Source organism: Empidonax traillii, unplaced genomic scaffold (assembly GCF_003031625.1).
Source record: "Empidonax traillii isolate 1590-97213 ecotype Southwest subspecies unplaced genomic scaffold, ASM303162v1 scaffold40:size2234952, whole genome shotgun sequence".
Lineage (NCBI taxonomy): Eukaryota > Metazoa > Chordata > Aves > Passeriformes > Tyrannidae > Empidonax > Empidonax traillii.
In genome coordinates this window covers 210587-229248 of record NW_020955233.1, presented here as the reverse complement: position 1 = coordinate 229248, position 18662 = coordinate 210587, and the positions used below count along the sequence as shown (strand labels likewise).

The window sequence follows — 18662 nt, the reverse complement described above, 5'->3', positions numbered from 1 at the left end:
TTCCCCCACCTTCTTTCCCCCCATCTTTCATTTCTCCCTTGTTTCTCTTCTCCCTCTTCCTTCTTTTCCCCCTTTCTCTCTTTCCCCCTTCTTTCAGTTTCCCCTCCTTTTTTCTGGTTTCCCCTACTTTTTTCCTCCCTTGCTTTTTCTTTACCTTCTTATTTCCCTCCCTCCTCTTCCCCCTCCCTCTTTTGTTTTCTAACCCCCTTAATGTGGCCGGGCTGTGACAGATGGGCCGTTATTCCCCCTATTGTTGATACATCCCGGCTTCCAGGACTGGATCCATCCCGTGCTCCCGGCCCTCGGCAGGTTGCTGGGCTTTAACAACAATGGATTTTAATTCCTTAAGAGCGTCAGGGCAAAGCCTGGGCTGGGAGGGAACTGGAGCAGCCTCGATGCTCTTGGCAACTGGTTGAAACTGGGGCAGCCCTTTAATGCTCATCCAACCTGGCACTGATGGAGCAACTCGGGAAGATCCACTGCTGGATGGGGTTGGGAGACAGCAAAACTTGTCCAGGATGACCCTGTTAGGCCCAAAAATTATATATATATAGCATGAACAGACACAAACCTAACAGCCACTTCCTTTCCTCCTCAGTCATTGTGGCTGGGTCTGGAAAATTCAGTTGGGATGGAGTTTGGTTGCTGCCTAATGATGGGAATCTTTTTTGTAGATGTTTTCTTCCCTGGGACAAATATTTCATAAAGCAGGCAGGGCACCTGTTTGATTTCCAGCATGTTTTCCCTCTGTTTTTTCCCCTCGGTTCTTTTGAAAACTGATTTTTCAGGAAAGCAGGAGGTGCCAGACCGTTGTTTTGTCTGCCCCCAGTACCGATATGAGGTGGAAGGTGATAAAGTCCCTTTGTGGCTTTAATACAGTTAAGATACTAAAGCTTGAGTGGAAAAAAATCTCCATTTCTTTAGGGCAGAGAGTGGTGAATATTATGTTCCATAATATTAATTATATGTCTTCATATATGATTTGTCATAATCTTGTATATTCATGTTGTTATGTTACTATAGTAGTATTATTGTTGTATTATTACAGGGTTTATATTTAAGCCAACTCAGTGAAATTGAGTTTCTGATTCCCAAATACTTTGGGATGTGAAGACCCTCTGCAGCAGGAGATGAGGGGATGGATGAGTGATCCATGGGAGGATCCATGGAGGGCCTGTGGAAGTTGGACAGGGAGCTGGTAGCTTGTTTTCATGTCACACCTTCATCTCATCTTTATCATTCTCCTTCTGTGTGCCTGGATTTTGGAGGGGTTTGTTACCCCCTGTTTCCCTGATTGCTATGGGAGGGCAGGAAACCATGCTGGAGAAGAGGGAGATGTGCCAAAAAACCCTCAGTCCACCTGATTCTGGGGAACAAACCATACGTTTTAAGGCATTTTCTGATTTATTGCTTGATTTCAGCAAGTGCAGACCCCAGGCACATGGCATGGGGTGATGCTGGCAGGTTTTCCTGGGTTTCCCATCCCCTTTCCCTTCAGGATTGTGATGTCAGCCCCATGATTTTGCTCTGATGGATGCGTGAAATGACACACAGCTGGATTAATTCCCGAACCCACCCTACAGCCTCGCTCCCTCCTTGATCCCACATGTGCCACCAGTGCCCAAAACCCGGCTCTGGAATGGAGGAGATGCTCCCTTCTGGAGCTGCCGCCAAGCAGGACCTGTTTGGGTTGAATTTAGAGGGGAAAAAAGCAGGTGAACGTGGTTTCTTTATCTCTTGAAGCTGGTGCTCTGTTCCCACAGGGCATTTTGTCCTGGTCTGGGCACCAAGGTGGGTGTGCATGTAGAGTGGAGCCAAAGGGTGATACAGAAGGATGCAGCTCTCCAGGTTATCCAAGGACAGCTTGCTGTGGCAGTTGCATCACACATTTGAGTATTTTTCCCCGAAGTGGTTCTTACATTTATTATGTTTTTTAAATCCCCACCAGCCTGCTGCAAAACTGGCTGGGGGAAATGTGGCTGCTGCCTCCATCATGAGCTCCTGTGCTGGGGTACTGTCCCTGGAAATCAGTCCCCAGGTTTCGAGAAGAGCGAGGAAAATGAAACTAAAATGAAAATAAAGGGGAGTTCTGCCTCAAAAGTCCTCCTGGGAGTGGTGTTGGAGGAGGGTGGTCTATGCCCCAGCCCTTGGGGACACATCCATCTCTCCATCAGTGATGACTCTGTGTGATCCAGCACTGCTCCAACCAGGTGGGGAATTACAAGAACCATAAAAAATACACCCTGTGGGAATAATAACCTTATTTTAAATGGTCAGTGGTGATGATGAGCTGCTGGGAGTCCTGCCTGGGATTGGGGGGAAGCCTTGAAACACCGTTTGGTTGTCTTCAGGTGCTCTGCACGAGCTTGGATGGACACTGGAAGTGGGAATAGGTTGTAGTGACCTTTTGGGAAGTGGAGTTACGTGGCACGGCCTGTGATCCTTCTGTTTGGGTGTTTTGGTAGGTGGGTGACAGGCACAGAGGGGTGAGCAGCACCTTGGGTGGCCAGGGCTGCTCTGGCATCTCCCTCAGGAGACGTGGAGGGAAATTACAGCCTTGAAGCAATTCAGTTCAAGGCAGAGGCTTTCCAGGAGTGGCAAGGGGACCATGTCCAGATGCTGTGCTGGTTTCTCTTGGATGAGGTCCCTCAAAATGCCCCATGTCCCCTTGGCTACTGGGCTCTGGTGATCGGTGAGCTGAGCCAGATGAACCCCAAAGAGAGAGAGACTCTTCCCTGGTCCAGCCTGTGGCATCCTCATGGTTCCCATCGGTAGGAGGGGACTGGCTGTGGTGATGCTTTGGCTTGCAGCTGAGTGTGGCACCTTGGGATAAAGCCAGTGAAGGTGCCACCTGTTGTTTGGCACCTGGAAGGTGGTGGGAGTAACTGGACGGTGTGTCCAGCTCTCTCCAGTGATTTGAGGCTCACTGGGCTTTGCTCAGGCACAGCGGCTTCACAGGATGTCACCAGGCATTTTGGGAGTGGGATGCATCCTTTGGAGCAGGCAGGAGCGGTCCTCCTGGAGCTGAACATCTGGCCTGGACCTGGGCATCTTAAAATAGTCCCTCTGGGAAATGCTGGTGGGGTTTAAAAAGGAAACCTGTTCAGTTTTCTGGAATGGTCCCCATAGTGTTTGTAGTGTTTAGGAGCAGTGTCAGCCGTGGGCAGGTGACAAGGACAGGAAGAAGGGTTCAGGCTCTTGGTGAACCCATCATTGCCATGGTCTCCCTTCCTGGGACCCTCCTTCCTCCTCCTTCCTAGTGTGGGGTGGAGATGGCTGGCATGGGATGAGATGAATCCTGCTCCTTCCCTCTCAGGGATCTTACATCTGCATTCCCAGCTGTGAAATCCCTGGTGGCAGCTGGGGACAGGAGTCTGTCAAACCCCTTTTCCTGAGCACACCTCCTTGGCTGGCTGCCAGTGTAGGCTTTGCTGTCCTGCTGTTGGAGCCGCCCCAGGAGATACGAGCCTCCTCCTCCCTCTTTGCTTGGCCCTGGTCCTTGTGGGACCAGCTGTGGGTTTTATCCTGCCCTCACAGCCCACATCTCAAGAAAACTTCTTTTTCTGACTTTCCCTCACTGAATCTGGCCCTAAACTATCCAAAAAAGCAGAATGGTTTGCAGGGGCTCGAGATGTGCCTGTGCTGTGAGCTGTGAGAGCAGGGACCACAGCTGGAAGGCCTCACTTTCCAGATATTGAAGATTGCTAGTGGAATCAGGGTGTTGATGTCTTCTTCCATCTCCTCCTGCCTCCTGGTCCTGCAGGATTCGGCCCAAAGCCCCTAGGTGTTCGTGGCCATCAGCTGGAGCTGCTTTCCTGTTGAAGCTGGTGGTGCCTGCTCTTTCAAGCATCTTCCTTGAGCTCATCCCAAGGGAAGGGGAAGACTTCATAAAATCGGCTTCCAGCTGCTGATCAGATCCCAAAACCTGGCTGTTTGTGTGTGGCTGGGTCAGGAAGCTCATCCCGGGTACTGGGAAAGCTGAGAACATAGGACAGTGCTTTGGTCAGAGCTGACTGACTACAAGCAGGATTGGGAATGCTGATCTGGGTGGCCCATGGATGAGCTCAAGGCTTGGCTGGATCTTCCATGGATTGGACTGTCTCAAAACTCCCCACTGCCCAAGCATAGCCAAGCTGGGGAGGTGTTTGGTGGCTGTTATCCCATGGAAAGCCTTGGCAGTGTTTCCTGTGCATCCCTTCCCCAAGCCTGCTCTGTGGCAAGCTTGGGAGTGTAACCATGGCCAGGTTGGGAGCACAATTACGAGGCTGGGAATGCAATCAAAGCCAGGTTTGGAGTGCAACCACAGCCAGATTGGGAATGCAGCCACAGCCAGGTTGGGAGCACAATCATGTCTCAGGTTGGAAGATTGGATGTGTTGGCCATCTCCAAGGATATTTATTTAGGTTTCCCCAAGGAAACAGCCCCACGTTGCTGGGAAGTGGTAGACATCAGCAGGATGCACCTTTGGAGAACCCCCTCAAGGGATAGCGGGGTTGGCCGTAGTGGAGCTGGGGGTCCTGTCCCCACCCAGCCTCCAGCCCAGGGCAGTGTGGTCAGGGGTGTCCATGCATCCCAGCCTCCCTGTGTGGCCATGACTCTGCAGAGGCTCTTTTCAGGAGGTTTCCTTGGAAACCTGACAGCCATCATGAGGAGGGAGCGTTCTGGAGACAGCTCCAGCCCTGGCGGGGTGACTGGGGCAAAGCTAGGAGAAGCTCCTTCCCTGTGGATGAGCCTCCCTGGGGAAGCGGGATAGTTTGGAAAGCTCTGCCCAGCTGCCATGTGATTTCCAGAGAGGCTTTTCCCTCTGCTGTGGGGCACCTGCAGACCCTAACCCAGGGCTTTGTCTTTGCAGGAGCAGGAAGATCCAGATCCGAAATATCCCCCCCCACCTACAGTGGGAGGTAAGAAGTGGCTGATCCTAAAAACATCCCGTTCATCTCCCCCTCCATCAGCATGAGCTGTGCCATTGGAGCACATGGTCTGCACATGGCCCACCCTTTACCTTCCCAGTAATCCCAGGAGGGGGCATAAACTGGGCCCCAGCTCCTGCCTGCTTGTGGGTCACGGAGTTGTGGGGCAGCTTGGAGTGGCGAGGCATCTTTGGAATGGTGGTATGCAGGTGGATGAATGCATTTAAGCAGTTGGGTGATGTTGGAGGGTGTTTGTGGGGGGAGTGGGCTCTTCCCTGCCTATCTGGGACCTGACCTGCCCAGTTTGCTGCTCTCCCCAGGTGCTGGATGGCCTGTTAGCTCAGTGTGGGACGGTGGAGAATGTAGAGCAAGGTAAGACGGTCCAGCATGGTCCTCACCTCTGCAAAATTCTTAGCACTGCTCCCTGGCTCTGCCCACACCATAGGAAAAGGAAACCCACTGGGGTGAAACCTAATTATCCCAGTAGTACTGACCTGAACTGGTTCTCCCTTTGGACACAAGGCCTGCTGGCAGAGGTGGGGCAGCCCATCCCGATAGACCACCCATCCTCCATCCCCAGGGATTCTCCTGGTCCCTGGCCTGTAAAAATGAGCTGAGTGTCATTTGGGGTCCACTGATGAACTAGAGATGTCCAGCCAGGTGTCCTGCTTGGATCCATCTTTGGCACCTTCTGGTCTTGTTCCAGCCCAGTCCTTGTGCTGGGGGGAGATACAGCATCTGCAGCCCACTGTCCCCAGCTGCATCCCCCCTCTGGAGTGTGCTGGGGGGCTGGGAGCAACGGTGACCCCTTTTCCCCCCATGCTCTAACTGTCCTTCTCTTGCTCTCCCAGTGAACACAGACACAGAAACAGCTGTTGTCAACGTGACCTACGCAACGAAGGAAGAGGCAAAAGTGTGAGTGGGCTTTGTTTGGCTTTGTCCATAATTTCACACCACCCAGGCTTTTCCTGAGGAATCCCAGGTATCTTGTCTTCTAAGTTGTCCCACTGCTGGGCTGTCTCCTGCCTTCTCCCCTGTCATGGAAGATGGGATTTCCTGTGGCCATCAGCCCTGTGGTTGTCCCTTCAAGGGGCCTTCTCCCCTTGCCTCCTAGATGTGCAGTTCCCTTTGGACACTGTCCTTCCTGCAGGGTTCTCTACCATGTCTCAGTGGCCTTGTCTTCAGGCAGCAAAGTGGAAAGCTGAGGGTCAGGTCAGATAAGCAGTTCGTCTTCCCAGGTTGGAAATCCAGACCAGAATTGGGAATGCACCAGATTAATCACCCGTGTGACCACCCAGTTAGAGCTGCTGAAGATGGTGAAGGAGATGGCAGAGATGGTGAAGAAATGTGGTGGTGATAGGAGAGTGAGAAAAGCCAAGTTGGAGGCCAAAATACACAGAGACTGTCACCTGCTGTCAAGAGGAATCAGCTGGTTGGCTTCTAAAAGTTCTTTTGCTGTGGACAAGAGAGGGATGGATGGATGGATGGATGGATGGATGGATGGATGGATGAATGGATGGATGGATGGGTGGATGGGTGGGTGGAGGAGGTGAGAGGGAGCCAGGAGGCCCATGGCTGGTGTCTGCAGGAGCAGGGGAGCAGCTGAGGGTGAATCAACTGCCTGTTGTGCCGAGCAGTCGCAGAGAAATGTCCCCCATCAGGAACAGCTTCAGGAGGCTGGCAGGACCCGAGGAGGCCATGTGGAGACATGATGAAAGGTTTATCATGGCCAGCAGAGAGAAAAAAACAACAAATTAGCAGTTATTTCTGAAGTGGAAGGACTATTTCAAGCAAAATGCTTTGGTCCAGGCTTGTAGAGACCAACTCTGTGTAAGCTACGAGTAAATAGTGAAATATTCCTTAATTAGTGGCCAGGGTATTTTTGGTAGGACCAAGAGCTAGGCAGATCCCAGGCAATGAAGAGCCTTTGTGAGTCCATTTGTTGATGGATATTCCATCAATTTCCCATCTGTGCTGACCCATCACAGTGTTGGATAAGTGAGGACAGAGATGGGGAGAGTGAAGTTCTGGTCCAGGAGGGCAGAAGAGAGTCCTCCTTGTGCCTCCAGCCTCAGCTGGAGGTTCCATGGGCCACAGATGAGTGTCTTAGAATCATAGAATCTCCTGTGTTGGGAGAGACCCACAAGGATCATCTAGTCAAACTCCTGGCCCCGCATTGGACAGCCCCAAAAATCCCACCATGGTCTTGGGATCTGTGGCAAGAAAGGAAGACAGAAGAGTTTCCCCAAGACAACAGTGCTTGATACTTCAGGATAAGAGGCTTTTTTTGGATGGTGAAGCTGCAGAAGTCCTCGGTGGATGTGGATTTCAGGCCTGGCAAGGAGCTGCTTGTTATGGTCCATACATAATCAAAGTGGGATGTGATAGGAGGAGGGAAGGAGTATGGAGGGAACCACCACCACTTTGTGGGGTCATGGCAGACACTGGGCATGGCTGAGCATCACTGAGGAGGGGCTGAGGGATGGAGAGTCCAGGTGCTGCCCCCCAGCCTTGTCCTGCCGAGAAGGGAGTTGGGATTTCCAAAAAAGGGGCACCGTGTGCTACATCCCTTCTCCCTGGAGCTGCACTGGTTGCTCAGAGCTGCTCTATCACCTTATCCATGTCCAAAAAGCCTGTGGGACTATTTCTGGGAAGTACTTTGCCCAGGAGTAGGTTCCCAGGTGAAGGGGCAGGTCCCCAGGCTGCTATCCCACCTCTGCTGGGAGGACAAGCTCTGTGCCAGCTCCAGCATCACCCACATGGGAGGGGATGATGTCCCACCATGCTGTGAGACTTGTTCCTCATGGTAAAAGTGAGGGGCTCTGGCTTCCTGTGGCCACCACCTCCAGACTGGGGAGGCAGATGATGCAGACTGGGGAGGGACCATCGACTACAAGGCTCTAGGGGTGCTGGTGAGGGACCCTTCCCCGGGGAGCTCCTCACCGACCTCTGTGTCTCTCTGCCTTGCAGAGCCATAGAGAAGCTGAGCGACCACCAGTTTGAGAACTATTCCTTCAAGATTTCCTACATCCCGGATGAAGAGGTGAGCTCCCCTCCGCCCCCCCAGCGATCCCGCCGTGGGGCCCACTCTTCCAGGGAGCGAGGCTCCTCCCCGGGGGGCTCCTCGCAGCCCAAACAGCTCGAGTTCCCACTGCGGATGCTGGTGCCCACGCAGTTTGTTGGTGCGATCATAGGAAAGGAGGGCTTGACCATAAAGAACCTTACTAAGCAAACCCAGTCCAAGTAAGTACTTCCAATGGTTTTGTTTCCTTCTGTAGGGTGCTGCAGGTCCCAGCTTGGGGTCCACCCTGCACTTGGGGCTCTGGAGTGCCGGCCAGTGCTGATTCCTTGGGGTGCAGTCTTCAGGGGATGTTGGCAGAGCTCAAATCCTGAACCATTCCTGCTGGCCAGGGTGATCTTGATGCGGCAGGAGGGGGATGCACATTGGAAAAGGCCAGGAATGAGTTCCTAAAGCCTCATGAGAGCAGCTGGGGATGAGGCTTTAGGGAGAAATGGCAAGTTTGGGCTTAAAATCCCAGAGGGGAATCCTCGGTGCAGTGGTCTTTGCCCTCGGGTTTTACTCATCAATGAGATCATAATCATATGGGATGAGCATCCCATATGGGCTAGAGCTGTTGTAGGGGGAAAGGGGACACTGTGGGAGCACTGCCATGAGAAGGACAGGCTTTTGTAACTGTCGGAAGCCTTTTTTAGCAATTAACCTTTTTTCTAACATTTTTATTTTCAAAGAAAAAAAAGGGAAAGAACAAAAAGGGGGATTTGTCTTGCCAAAGTTTCACGTGTTTCTTTTGTCGCTGTCCTCCTTGATTTCATCGCTGATTCTCCGCATGGTTTTCCTGCATGGTTTGTTCCTGCCCAGGTGTGTTTGTGGCTCACCCAAAGTTGCCTTTTCCCATGCTCATCATCCCCAACCCCTTGATCCCATGGGACTCCTGTCCTACAACATCCTAGTTCTCAGAGGAGCTTTTAGAGGCAGATTATTTGGTAGTAGCGCGACTGGCGGTAGGAAGACGATCCAGACCCCACCACTGGGTTGGCAGGAAGAGGTTTGCATGGAAAGGGGGGCAGATGAGTAGGGAGAGAGGAGCTCTTGGAGCCCGGCTGGCCCTCGGGAGGGGCCAGCTGGTAGCTGTGAGCTGATCCCTGTTGGCCACAAGCCCTTCTCCAGGTGAGTCCTGGTGGGATGAGCAGCAAGGGTAGCTATGTCCTCACCACCCAAGACTGGAAGTTGCCCTTTCCAAGCCCTAAGCCCGGTGAAGAAGGTGGGAAGGTGCTGGTTTCTCCTGACCACAAGGCCCGTCGCTGCTGGCTGGGGCAGTTTCTGCCACCAGGTTGTCCCTCCCTGTGGATTAGCTCCCTGAAGACCTGGTGCCATGGAGGAAGGTTGTGCTCTGTGCTCTCCCCCTCTCCTGACCTACCGACAGAGACCATGTGCCAGCACTTCCACTCTAGCCTTGGGCAAAGAAGACCTCAAACACCTGTCCTGGGCAGTCTCAGGAGACCTTTTCCTTCAGTTTAGGGTGCCATCCCACAGCTCTGTCCCTGCTCAGGCCACCCTGAGTGACGTCCAGCTCCTGCTCCTACGCAAAGGGACCTTGGGTTCTGGATTCTTCTGGTCACATTGGACTTCACCCCCTGGTTGCACACACAGTGATCCCAGAGATGCTCCTGAGCACCAGGGGACTTAACTGTCCCCAGGCTGAGCCATCTTCTGCCAGAAGATGAAGAAGCCCAGACCAAGAGCCCACCCCACCAGACAACCTTGCACAACCCCTGGACCACTGGGAGGACCACTGAGGAGTGGACCACTGCTACCAGGATAATCCTATATGCACACCATATTGTCCACCTGGAGAGGGCTGTCCCTCATGGCCACTGCTCCGTGAAGCATTCCCAGCCCCCTGTGATATGTCTTGGAGGCTTTTCCTGCTGCAGCATGGGCAAACCTGCCCTGTCCCTGTCCCACCATCCCCGGTCACCCCTTCCTGCAGCCCCTGGTGATGGGGTGAGGGTGCTGAGGGTCCTCTTCCCCATCCTCCCAATGGAATGGAGCTGTGCAGCATTGGCACTGGGATGTTCTGGGAAGTCCAGAGGTCCCCCTTCTCCAGCTCTTTGGAGTGGGCCGTGCCTTGAACGCAGCGTCCCCTTCCTGGCGTCCCGTCTTCCCTCTGCAAAGGGAGCTTGTGCCTCACATCTGGGTGTGGGATGGCTTGGTCAGCCAGAAACTTGGCTCATACACCTCTCTGGGGTTTGTCCAAGATCCTCATCACCTATGTCTCCATTCAACCCTTCCCTGGTGCTTGGTCCTTCTGCAGGGCGGATGCTCAGCTGTGTCCCCCCCGCCACCAGCCTCAGCTGCTCATGGGTTCAAGGAGCTGCTTGGCTCCCGTCTGTGGGGTTTATTGGGATTCCTCATGAGTTCCCCCTAACTGGGAGCATCAGCCTGGCCTGTCATCGCCTCGTGTGGCCCGTTTTGATGTTCTTGCCCTGTCCCCGGCGAAGCAGGGGCAGGGTGTCCCTGTGCCTGCTGGGAACATATCCTGCAAATCAACCTGACGGGGCTCCATGGCCGGGAGCGCCTCAGAGGGTGTCACACAGCACACAGCAGGGTCATCACGGGCTGTAGATGTGACCAAGGGCAGGGCGATCTCAGTGGTGCTGGTGACCCCATCACCCTTTGCATGGTTCTCTGAGGCCCAGCCTCTGATGCCTGAGCATCTCTGACTGAAGCCGTGGGAGATCTGGAGAGATAGAGCTTACAAAGGGGATCACACTCTGTTTTTGCTCCCTACTTGGTGCTTGGATGGAACCACTCTGAGATCGCTTTGGAGCTGGTGGAGTTGGCTCTGCCCTTGTCTCAGCTCCCCCAGCCTTACCTGGCGCACCCTCCGCTGCCCATGTTCCGACACACTGGCTCGGGAGCTCCTGGAAGAGTTGACCTTTGCAGACCCACTGGGACCCCTCACCATTCCCCCATGGATGGGGGTGACTCTGCCCCCAACCCTTGGCCTGGCACACGCAGCAGCACCAGGAGTGACCCTGGTCAGGACAGAGACCTCGGAGACGTGGCCGGAGGCTCTGCCATGTCAGAACCGAGCACCGGTGGGATTCAGCGAGGGGCTGAGCAACCACTGCTGCCCCTACTCAGAAGATGTGGCCCTGGCTGCGGCAGTGACAGGGATGGCACGGTGTGGCCCGTGGCAGGATGGCCGCATGGCATCCGTCACCCTCCGGTGGGAAGAGCGCGTGGCCTCGCGTGGAGAAGACAGAGAGGTCGCTTCCCCCTGCTCTTCAAGATGCATGATTGAGGTGCGGGAGTCTCCTACCCTGCTTTCCTCTCTCCCTCTCTCTCAGGGCCTTTGCCAGGTACGGTTGAGCGTGAGGAGTGAGCTGGAGGTGCATTCCTCCTCCCCGCCATGAGCTGAGGGAGGACCAGAGGAGTAGAGCACGGTCCCACCGGGCGCACGGGAGGGGCTGCTGCTCTCCCGTGGGAGGGCGTGAGTACCAGCGCTGTTGTTGACGTGTTGCCTCCGTGTCGAGACAGATGCTGCCCACGGGTAAGTTCTCTCTGTCCCGAAGGACGTGGTCGCTGGACAGCCTCGGGTATTGTGCAGAGAGAGGTGGAGGTCTGAAGGGACCTTTGGAGACCCCTGACTCGGTCTCCAGCTCCGAGTGGGACTGACATCAGAGAGGATAGGAGGTGGCTCAGGGCTTTGAGCTGTTGAGGGTTTGTTCTGCCCCCTCGATGCATTAGTTGATGCTGTGATGCCCCTCAGCTCTCGGGGACCTCGGGTCCTAAAGGCAAACATAGCCCACATCTGATCCAAACCACCCAAAACCAAACACGACCTGGGCTTGCGTGAGCCAGGTGGTGGCAGATGCACCTGAGGTCCAGCTTCACCCCAAAGCTTGAGAAAGCATTGAAATGAGTTTTTCTCAGCTCCTGAGCTCTCAGAAACCTCTGTGTGCCGCCAGACCCATCTCAGGAGGCTCCTCTCTGCCCATTGTTTCTCCGTAGGGTTGACATCCACCGGAAGGAGAATGCCGGCGCTGCCGAAAAGCCCATCACCATCCACGCCACGCCGGCGGGCTGCTCCGAAGCCTGTCGCATGATCCTGGATATCATGCAGAAGGAGGCTGATGAAACTAAATCGTGAGTGCTCCTGGCTCAGCCAGACGGACGGGTGGTGGTTTGAAATGGTGGTGGTTCTTCTGCTCCTTCTACCACGTCCGTAGTGCCTGTGCCTGGAAATGGGTTTCCTGTCTAGACAGACCTTTGGATTTTATTTTTGAATCCATTTTAGAGCAGAAGAGATTCCCTTGAAAATCCTGGCGCACAACAGCCTGGTGGGGAGGTTGATTGGCAAGGAGGGCCGCAACCTCAAGAAGATTGAGCAGGATACGGGCACAAAGATCACCATCTCTCCGTAAGTTCCTGTGACAAGACAAGGGGAATGGCTTCCCACTGCCAGGTGGCAGGGTTAGATGGAATATTGGGAAGGAGTTCTTCTGTGGGATGAATTGTGAGGCCCTGGCACAGGTTGCCCAGAGAAGCTGTGGCTGCCCCATCCCTGCAAGTGTCCAAGGCCAGGTTGGACAAGGCTTGGAGCAACCTGGGCTAGTGGAAGGTGTCCCTGTCCATGGCAGGGGGTGGCACTGGATGAGCTTTAAGGTCCCTTCTAACCCAAACCATTCTGGGATTCCATGGTTCAATGAAGTACTGGTGAACACCAAGCCACTGCTTTTCATCCAGCATGGGATGGGCTGTGCTGGAGACAGAAGACAGAGCAGTTGTGTCCTTCCATGTGCATTCCCATCCCAGGTGGACATTCCTCACACCAGGTAGATGGTGGCGCTGGACCAGGAGAGAATGTGTGTGTGGAATCTGTCTCAGAGGGAAGAACCCTCAACTTTGATTTGAGTTTTCCTGGGGCTTTTCCTGCCCTGGAGGAAGAATGTACCCATGGGTTTCCCTGGGGGGCAGGTTGCAGGATTTGACGATTTACAACCCCGAGCGGACCATCACGGTGAAAGGCAGCATGGAGGCCTGTTCCAATGCCGAGGTGGAGATCATGAAGAAGCTGAGAGAGGCCTACGAGAACGATGTGGTGGCTGTCCATGTAAGCTCCAGCCTTTCCCCAGGGATGCTCCCACTCCACTGAGGTGGCCAGAAGAAAACTGGGGGGGGGGGTGTCAGCATGTTATGATAAGAGTTGGTTGGCGCTCACCCATCACACCCACACTGGGGTGAGAAGCCCAAAACCCCCACTCTGCCTTTCACACCTCTCTCCACATTTTTGTTTTCCCAGCAACAAGCCAACCTGATCCCAGGGCTGAACCTCAATGCCTTGGGCATCTTCTCCACAGGGTTGTCCATGCTCCCATCCACCCCGGGGACCCGAGGGGCTGCAGCTGCCACCCCCTACCACCCCTTTGCAGTAAGTGTTGGAGGTTTTGGGGTGCGGGAGGTGTGTTCCTGGGGGAAGAGTGGTGTCTGGAGTGTCCTGCTGCAGCTGTTGAGTTTGGGTGGTCACTGTAACTGTAGGAGCCTTGAATGGGAGCTCTGACTCTTAGGGAGGATGCTGTCATAGCAGCAGAGTGGAGAGGACAGGGAATGAAGGTGGCTTGTCCTTCCTTTGGTTCAGCTCCCTGGGAAGATCCCTGTGTTGTGCTGAGCTCACTTTCACGTGTGTTTAAGGTCTGGCCGTACCCCAGGGGTCAGTGTCTGAAGAGAGCATGGAAAAACCTTGCAGGTGGTCTTCAGTCCTGACCCCAAGCCCACCACTGGGTTGATGTGGGCTGGGTTGTGCCCTGTGGGTCTGGTCTTGGTGGCCACTGGAGTCCCTTGGTGTGGCCACAGGATGTGCAGGGAACGAGCAGCCCACCCTGTTTATCCACCAACAAGGCATCATCTTGGATCCCTGCCCTGGCACGCAGGGGTTTGTGCTTGCAGGGAGCCAGTCTCCACCCCACCTCATAGGGAAGGGTTTTCCTTGTTCTTGAGGTGCTGAGAGCTGGGAAATGATCTTCAAAACCCCTGAGGTCACTTGTGGGTAACAGTGGTCCAGTGCCCAGAGACCCCAATGGCCAAAGTACTGATGGAGAAGGTCCACCCAGGAGCACCTCCAGGGCACCCTTGGGTCCCCCAGGTGCTGTGGACTGTCTCTGTTAGTCTCTGAATAATTTATTCCAAGTTGTGCATTAATTGACTTGTGCTGTTTTCTCTCCCTGGTGATGGCAGCAGCAGAGCGGGCGGAGGAGGACGGTGAGTGCCAGGGAGGGTGAGGGGAGGGGTGTGTGTGGTGTCTCTGGAGGGCACCAAGAGGATTGGTTGATCTGTCTATGCTGGCCTGTGGAGGGGAGGATGCTCTCCCTGTGTGTTGGGAAATACTTATGGGTGTGATGGGGAGGGTCTGGGCAGGTTCCTAAGGGCAGAGTTTAGTGTGGGGTACTTCAGCCCAAAGCTTTGCAAGTCCTGTTCTAAGTCTCCCTGTTGAGACCAAGAGGAGCAATTTCCTCTTGGAAATTGCCCATTTATTTATAGCAAGACAAAAAGCTGGAGGTCTAGAGACTAGGCAAGGATGGAGAATGAGAAAGGAGCTTCACAATGAATGGGGAAGGCTGAGGAGAAGTGATGACCACCCTGACTGTGGGTGAGAGATGACCTGTTGATGTCTCCCAGAGTGGGAGAAAGTTGTGTCTGCTTCCAGGAGAAATGTCTGATGGATTTGAGACACAGAAGAAGTTGGGTTGGGTTGGGTTGGGGCGCTGGCACTTCCTTTTGGCCATGGAGAGACCCACTGCTTTCTCCCTGTGCCCAGCCTGGATACTGGGAGAACATCTTCAGCATTTGCTTTTCCCTCTCTTGGAACTGGAGAGGAGGAATGGGGATGGAAATCAGAGCCAAACCAGGTGTTTTGCTCAGTTCTCCCCAGCCCCCATCCTCTCCTCAGGGGACTAGTGGTAGTTGCAGCACAGCCAAGAGGCTTTCCAGAGTTATGGCTGCTCCATCAGCACAGCTGAAAAACCAGCAGTGGGGAGGAATTGGGGTTAAGTGAGAGCTCCCACCACCTCCCAGCCCCTGTGTGCTGTGCCAGAAGCACAGCATCCAGGCTGTAGCTCACCCTTTTACACCCTTGGGTGCACCCACGGTCTCGGAGGGGTCTCAGGGGGCGAGGGGTGGTCCCTGAGTCCCCACCAGGCTCATGGTGGTGGCACACTGCTCTTCTCACTTGTACTAGGGATGGCTGGGATGGGGCTGGGAAGGGGCTGGCATCTTGGGGACATCACTGGTGTCACTGACCATTTCCTCTCCCACCACAGGGCTCCTCGGCCTACATGTCAGGTCTGTACGGAGCCCCTCCAGCCAGCGCCTTCCCACATCAGCACCCTGTGAGTGCTCCCCCCCCATCAACACCTCCCTCCATGAGCTCTTCACTTGGGCACCTTAGGAGAGGGGGGAGTTGGGTGGCCAGGGCAGGCAAAAAAACAAGGGCTGGGTGTCAACCACTCAGCCCAACCCAGGTCAACCTGAACCAACCTAGCTCGACCCAACTCCTCCTCAACCCTGGCATGCTGGTGGGGGGAAGCCACCCCCGATCCATCTGATCCCTGACCCTCTGGCTCTGCCGTGCCCCTTCCAGCTGCCGGAGCAGGAGGTCGTGAACTTGTTCATCCCGACGCAGGCAGTGGGGGCCATCATTGGGAAGAAGGGGCAGCACATCAAGCAGCTGGCACAGTTTGCTGGTGCCTCCATCAAGGTGAGCAGGAGATTGCAGGGCTTTCCTGGGGGCTTCATGCCTCAGTTTCCCCTTCCTGCTACTGAGGGCAGAGAATGGGAGCCCTTGCAAGGTGGTTTTGCTCTCCAGATTAGTAGAAACCCAGTCCTGCAGCAGCTTGGTTGTCACTCCTGCACGGGCGGGGGGGTGTCCCTGCATGGGGGAACATCCCATTTAGGGGAGGTGTTGCCCAAGGAGGGAGTCCCACTCACATGCCTTCCCCCTCTCTCCCAGATCGCCCCGGCAGAAGGTCCAGATGCCAGTGAGCGGATGGTGATCATCACGGGGCCACCCGAGGCCCAGTTCAAGGTGTGCTGGCTGTGTGGTGGGGGCTGTGCAGGGACACGGCGAGGGCATCCCCGCTGTGCTCCCACCCTCTGAGTGCTGGGGGGGCTCGTGGCTTGGGACCACAGTTTTGATGCTGGTGGACATTGGTACATCATTGTCCGTGGGGGTGGAGGGCACAGCAGGCACCGCTGATTTTACTTCCCTTCTTCTGTCCCCTCTGCAGGCCCAGGGACGAATATTTGGGAAGCTGAAAGAGGAAAACTTCTTTAACCCGAAGGAGGAGGTGAAGCTCGAAGCCCACATCAAGGTGCCTTCCTTCACCGCCGGCCGCGTCATTGGCAAAGGTGGCAAGACGGTAGGTGTGGGGTGCAGGGTGCTCCCACCTGCCCCCAGGGGTGGCATTCCCCCATCTCCCATCACCCTGCCCAGGTGCTCTGTGATCACAGCAGTGCCTCAGTCCCTGGAGGTGGTTCTTCATGGTGGCCGAGGGGGATGGGGTGTGACCCACAGCATTCCTGGTGCCACATGGTGACTTGGAGCCCAGGCTGACACCAGCAGCAGAGGATTTTGGCTCTTCCATGGTAAACCCTGGATCCGTATCCTTTTCTCCAGGTGAACGAGCTGCAGAATTTAACGAGTGCAGAAGTGATTGTGCCGCGGGACCAAACCCCAGATGAGAATGACGAGGTCGTCGTCAAAATCATCGGGCATTTCTTTGCCAGTCAGGTGAGGTTTGGCCATGTGGCAGTGGCTTTTCTAGCATTCCCAGCCAGTTTGAGGAAAGCAACCGAGCACAGCATTCCCTCAGCATCCTGATGCTCTCATCTGGGAGGTTTCTGTGCAGTTTTGGTCACTGCAGTGTAAGAAAGATCTGAAGCCATTGGAGAATGTCCAAAGGAAGCAACGAGGATGAGGAAGAGCCTTAATTTGAAGGAGTGTGAGGACACTGAGGGCACTTGGTGTGTTCAGCTGGAGGAGACAGGGGAGACCTCACTATGGTCACGACTTCCTGGGCAGGGCCAGAGGATGGGCAGGACTGAGCTCTGCTCTGGGGGGACCAGGGACAGCACCCAGGGAATGGCTGCAGCTGTGTCAGGGCTGGGTCAGGTTGGATCTCAGAGAAAAGTTCTTCCCCCAGAGGGTGGTTAGCACTGAACAGGCTCCCCAGGGCAGTGGGCACAGCCCCAAGGCTGCCAGAGCTCCAGGAGGGTTTGGATGATCCTCTGGGGCACAGGGGGTGACTCTTGGGGCTGTGCCTGTGCAGGGCTGAGAGTTGGACTGGATGGTCCTTGTGGGTCCCTCCCAACTCAGATATTCTCTGATTCTGTGAACAGTTTGTTTATGAGGCCAGAAATTGTAAAGGAGGTTTGACTGTACTAAAATTAAAGTTTTCCTCAATTTAGCCAAAATCTATGTCTTGCATACCAGGTGGGAACAGGCTCCCACATCCCACCTGGGTGCATGTACCACACCCTTGGCTCCTGACTGCTGGGGGGTGACACCCCAAAACTGAGGCCATGCAGCAATGGAAGAAGACCAAGCTAAACCCCAGCTTTCATTACAGCTGGGCTTGTCGTGGGGTTAAAAGCTGGCAGGGTGTGATGCTGCCGTGGCTTGGGGAGAGGGGGCAGAGCTGCTGGTGGTGCCCCTGACCCCCATTTCTTGCCTCCCCCCAGACTGCCCAGCGCAAGATCAGGGAAATCGTGCAGCAGGTAAAGCAGCAGGAGCACAAACACGCTCAGGGAGCCGCAACCTCGCAGCAGCACAGCAAGTGAGGCTCCCGCCAGCACCGCCCGACGAATGTAACCCCCCCGGCGCCCCCCGGACCCCCAGCAGGGCAGGGCACAAACCAAAGACCCCCCCTGGGCCCCCCAGCCTTCAGCCAGGAGGGGCACGGAGAGGGCTCCCTCCATCCCACAGCCTCTGCCTTATTCCATCGCCTCCCTCCCCCGCCCCAATGCTCTCCCTCCAGGTGGACTTACACAGGCAGAGAGAGGGGATTTGGATTCTGGAATTTTTGGGGAATTTATTTGAAATTTGTTTGGAAATTTTCCCCCACCCCGTTTCACCCAGGAGGGGCTGGCCTGGCTTGGGGGGGCTGCGGCACTCATTAAGTTTAGAATTAATATATTGGTAATGAAACTAACACCCCATTTTTAAGTGTTGTAAGGTTTTATTTTGGGTTTTTCTATTTTTTTTTTTTTAAATTTTCAGGGGGAGGGGGCTGTTTGTTTTTAGCAAAAGCAGGCTTTTCTAGAGGTCTAAGGGTAGGAGCTGGTCCATTGGTTCTCTAATACGCCATAGAGCAGAGCTGTAGGATTGCCTAGGGGGAAAAATTATTAAAGAAGTGTTAAAAAGCAATTTCTGAAGGGCTTTGAGAAGAGCAGGGCCTTTAGGAGTCAACAGGATTCCCCTTGCCTCCTGCAAGAGGAATCTCTCCTTCACCCACCCTTTCCTCTTTGCTTCACAGACTCCAAAAGTGGGGGTTGCATCTGTTCTGTCCCCCCTTTCTGTCTGTCTGTCCTCTCTCCATCACTGCCTGGCACTGACATCCCTGGAAAACCATGGGCAGCACCAGCCCTGCCCTCTTTGGGCTGGGGTGGAGAGGGAAATGGGTGGGCAAAAAAAAAAAGGATTTACAAGAGAGGTTTCCAGCCCAGGGGCT

At 54.7% G+C, this 18662-nt stretch overlaps 1 protein-coding gene across 2 annotated transcripts in view; it reads left to right on the top strand.

Moving 5' to 3' along the window:
- The window catches only part of IGF2BP2 (insulin like growth factor 2 mRNA binding protein 2), a 24435-nt gene extending 5845 nt beyond the window's left edge, over positions 1-18590 (top strand). Inside the window, exons 3-17 of one of the 2 annotated variants that reach the window (XM_027878273.1) lie at positions 4853-4901; positions 5231-5282; positions 5762-5825; positions 7881-8153; positions 11950-12084; positions 12236-12358; positions 12916-13051; positions 13241-13369; positions 14176-14196; positions 15255-15323; positions 15575-15691; positions 15944-16018; positions 16221-16352; positions 16610-16723; positions 17674-18590. In XM_027878273.1, coding sequence (XP_027734074.1) covers positions 4853-4901; positions 5231-5282; positions 5762-5825; positions 7881-8153; positions 11950-12084; positions 12236-12358; positions 12916-13051; positions 13241-13369; positions 14176-14196; positions 15255-15323; positions 15575-15691; positions 15944-16018; positions 16221-16352; positions 16610-16723; positions 17674-17772 — 1588 coding nt within the window. In that variant the 3' untranslated portion in view covers positions 17773-18590. Of the gene's footprint in view, positions 1-4852; positions 4902-5230; positions 5283-5761; positions 5826-7880; positions 8154-11949; positions 12085-12235; positions 12359-12915; positions 13052-13240; positions 13370-14172; positions 14197-15254; positions 15324-15574; positions 15692-15943; positions 16019-16220; positions 16353-16609; positions 16724-17673 lie in introns of both variants that reach the window. The other variant, XM_027878272.1, reaches the window with a different exon arrangement.
- Positions 18591-18662: the final 72 nt, after the last annotated feature.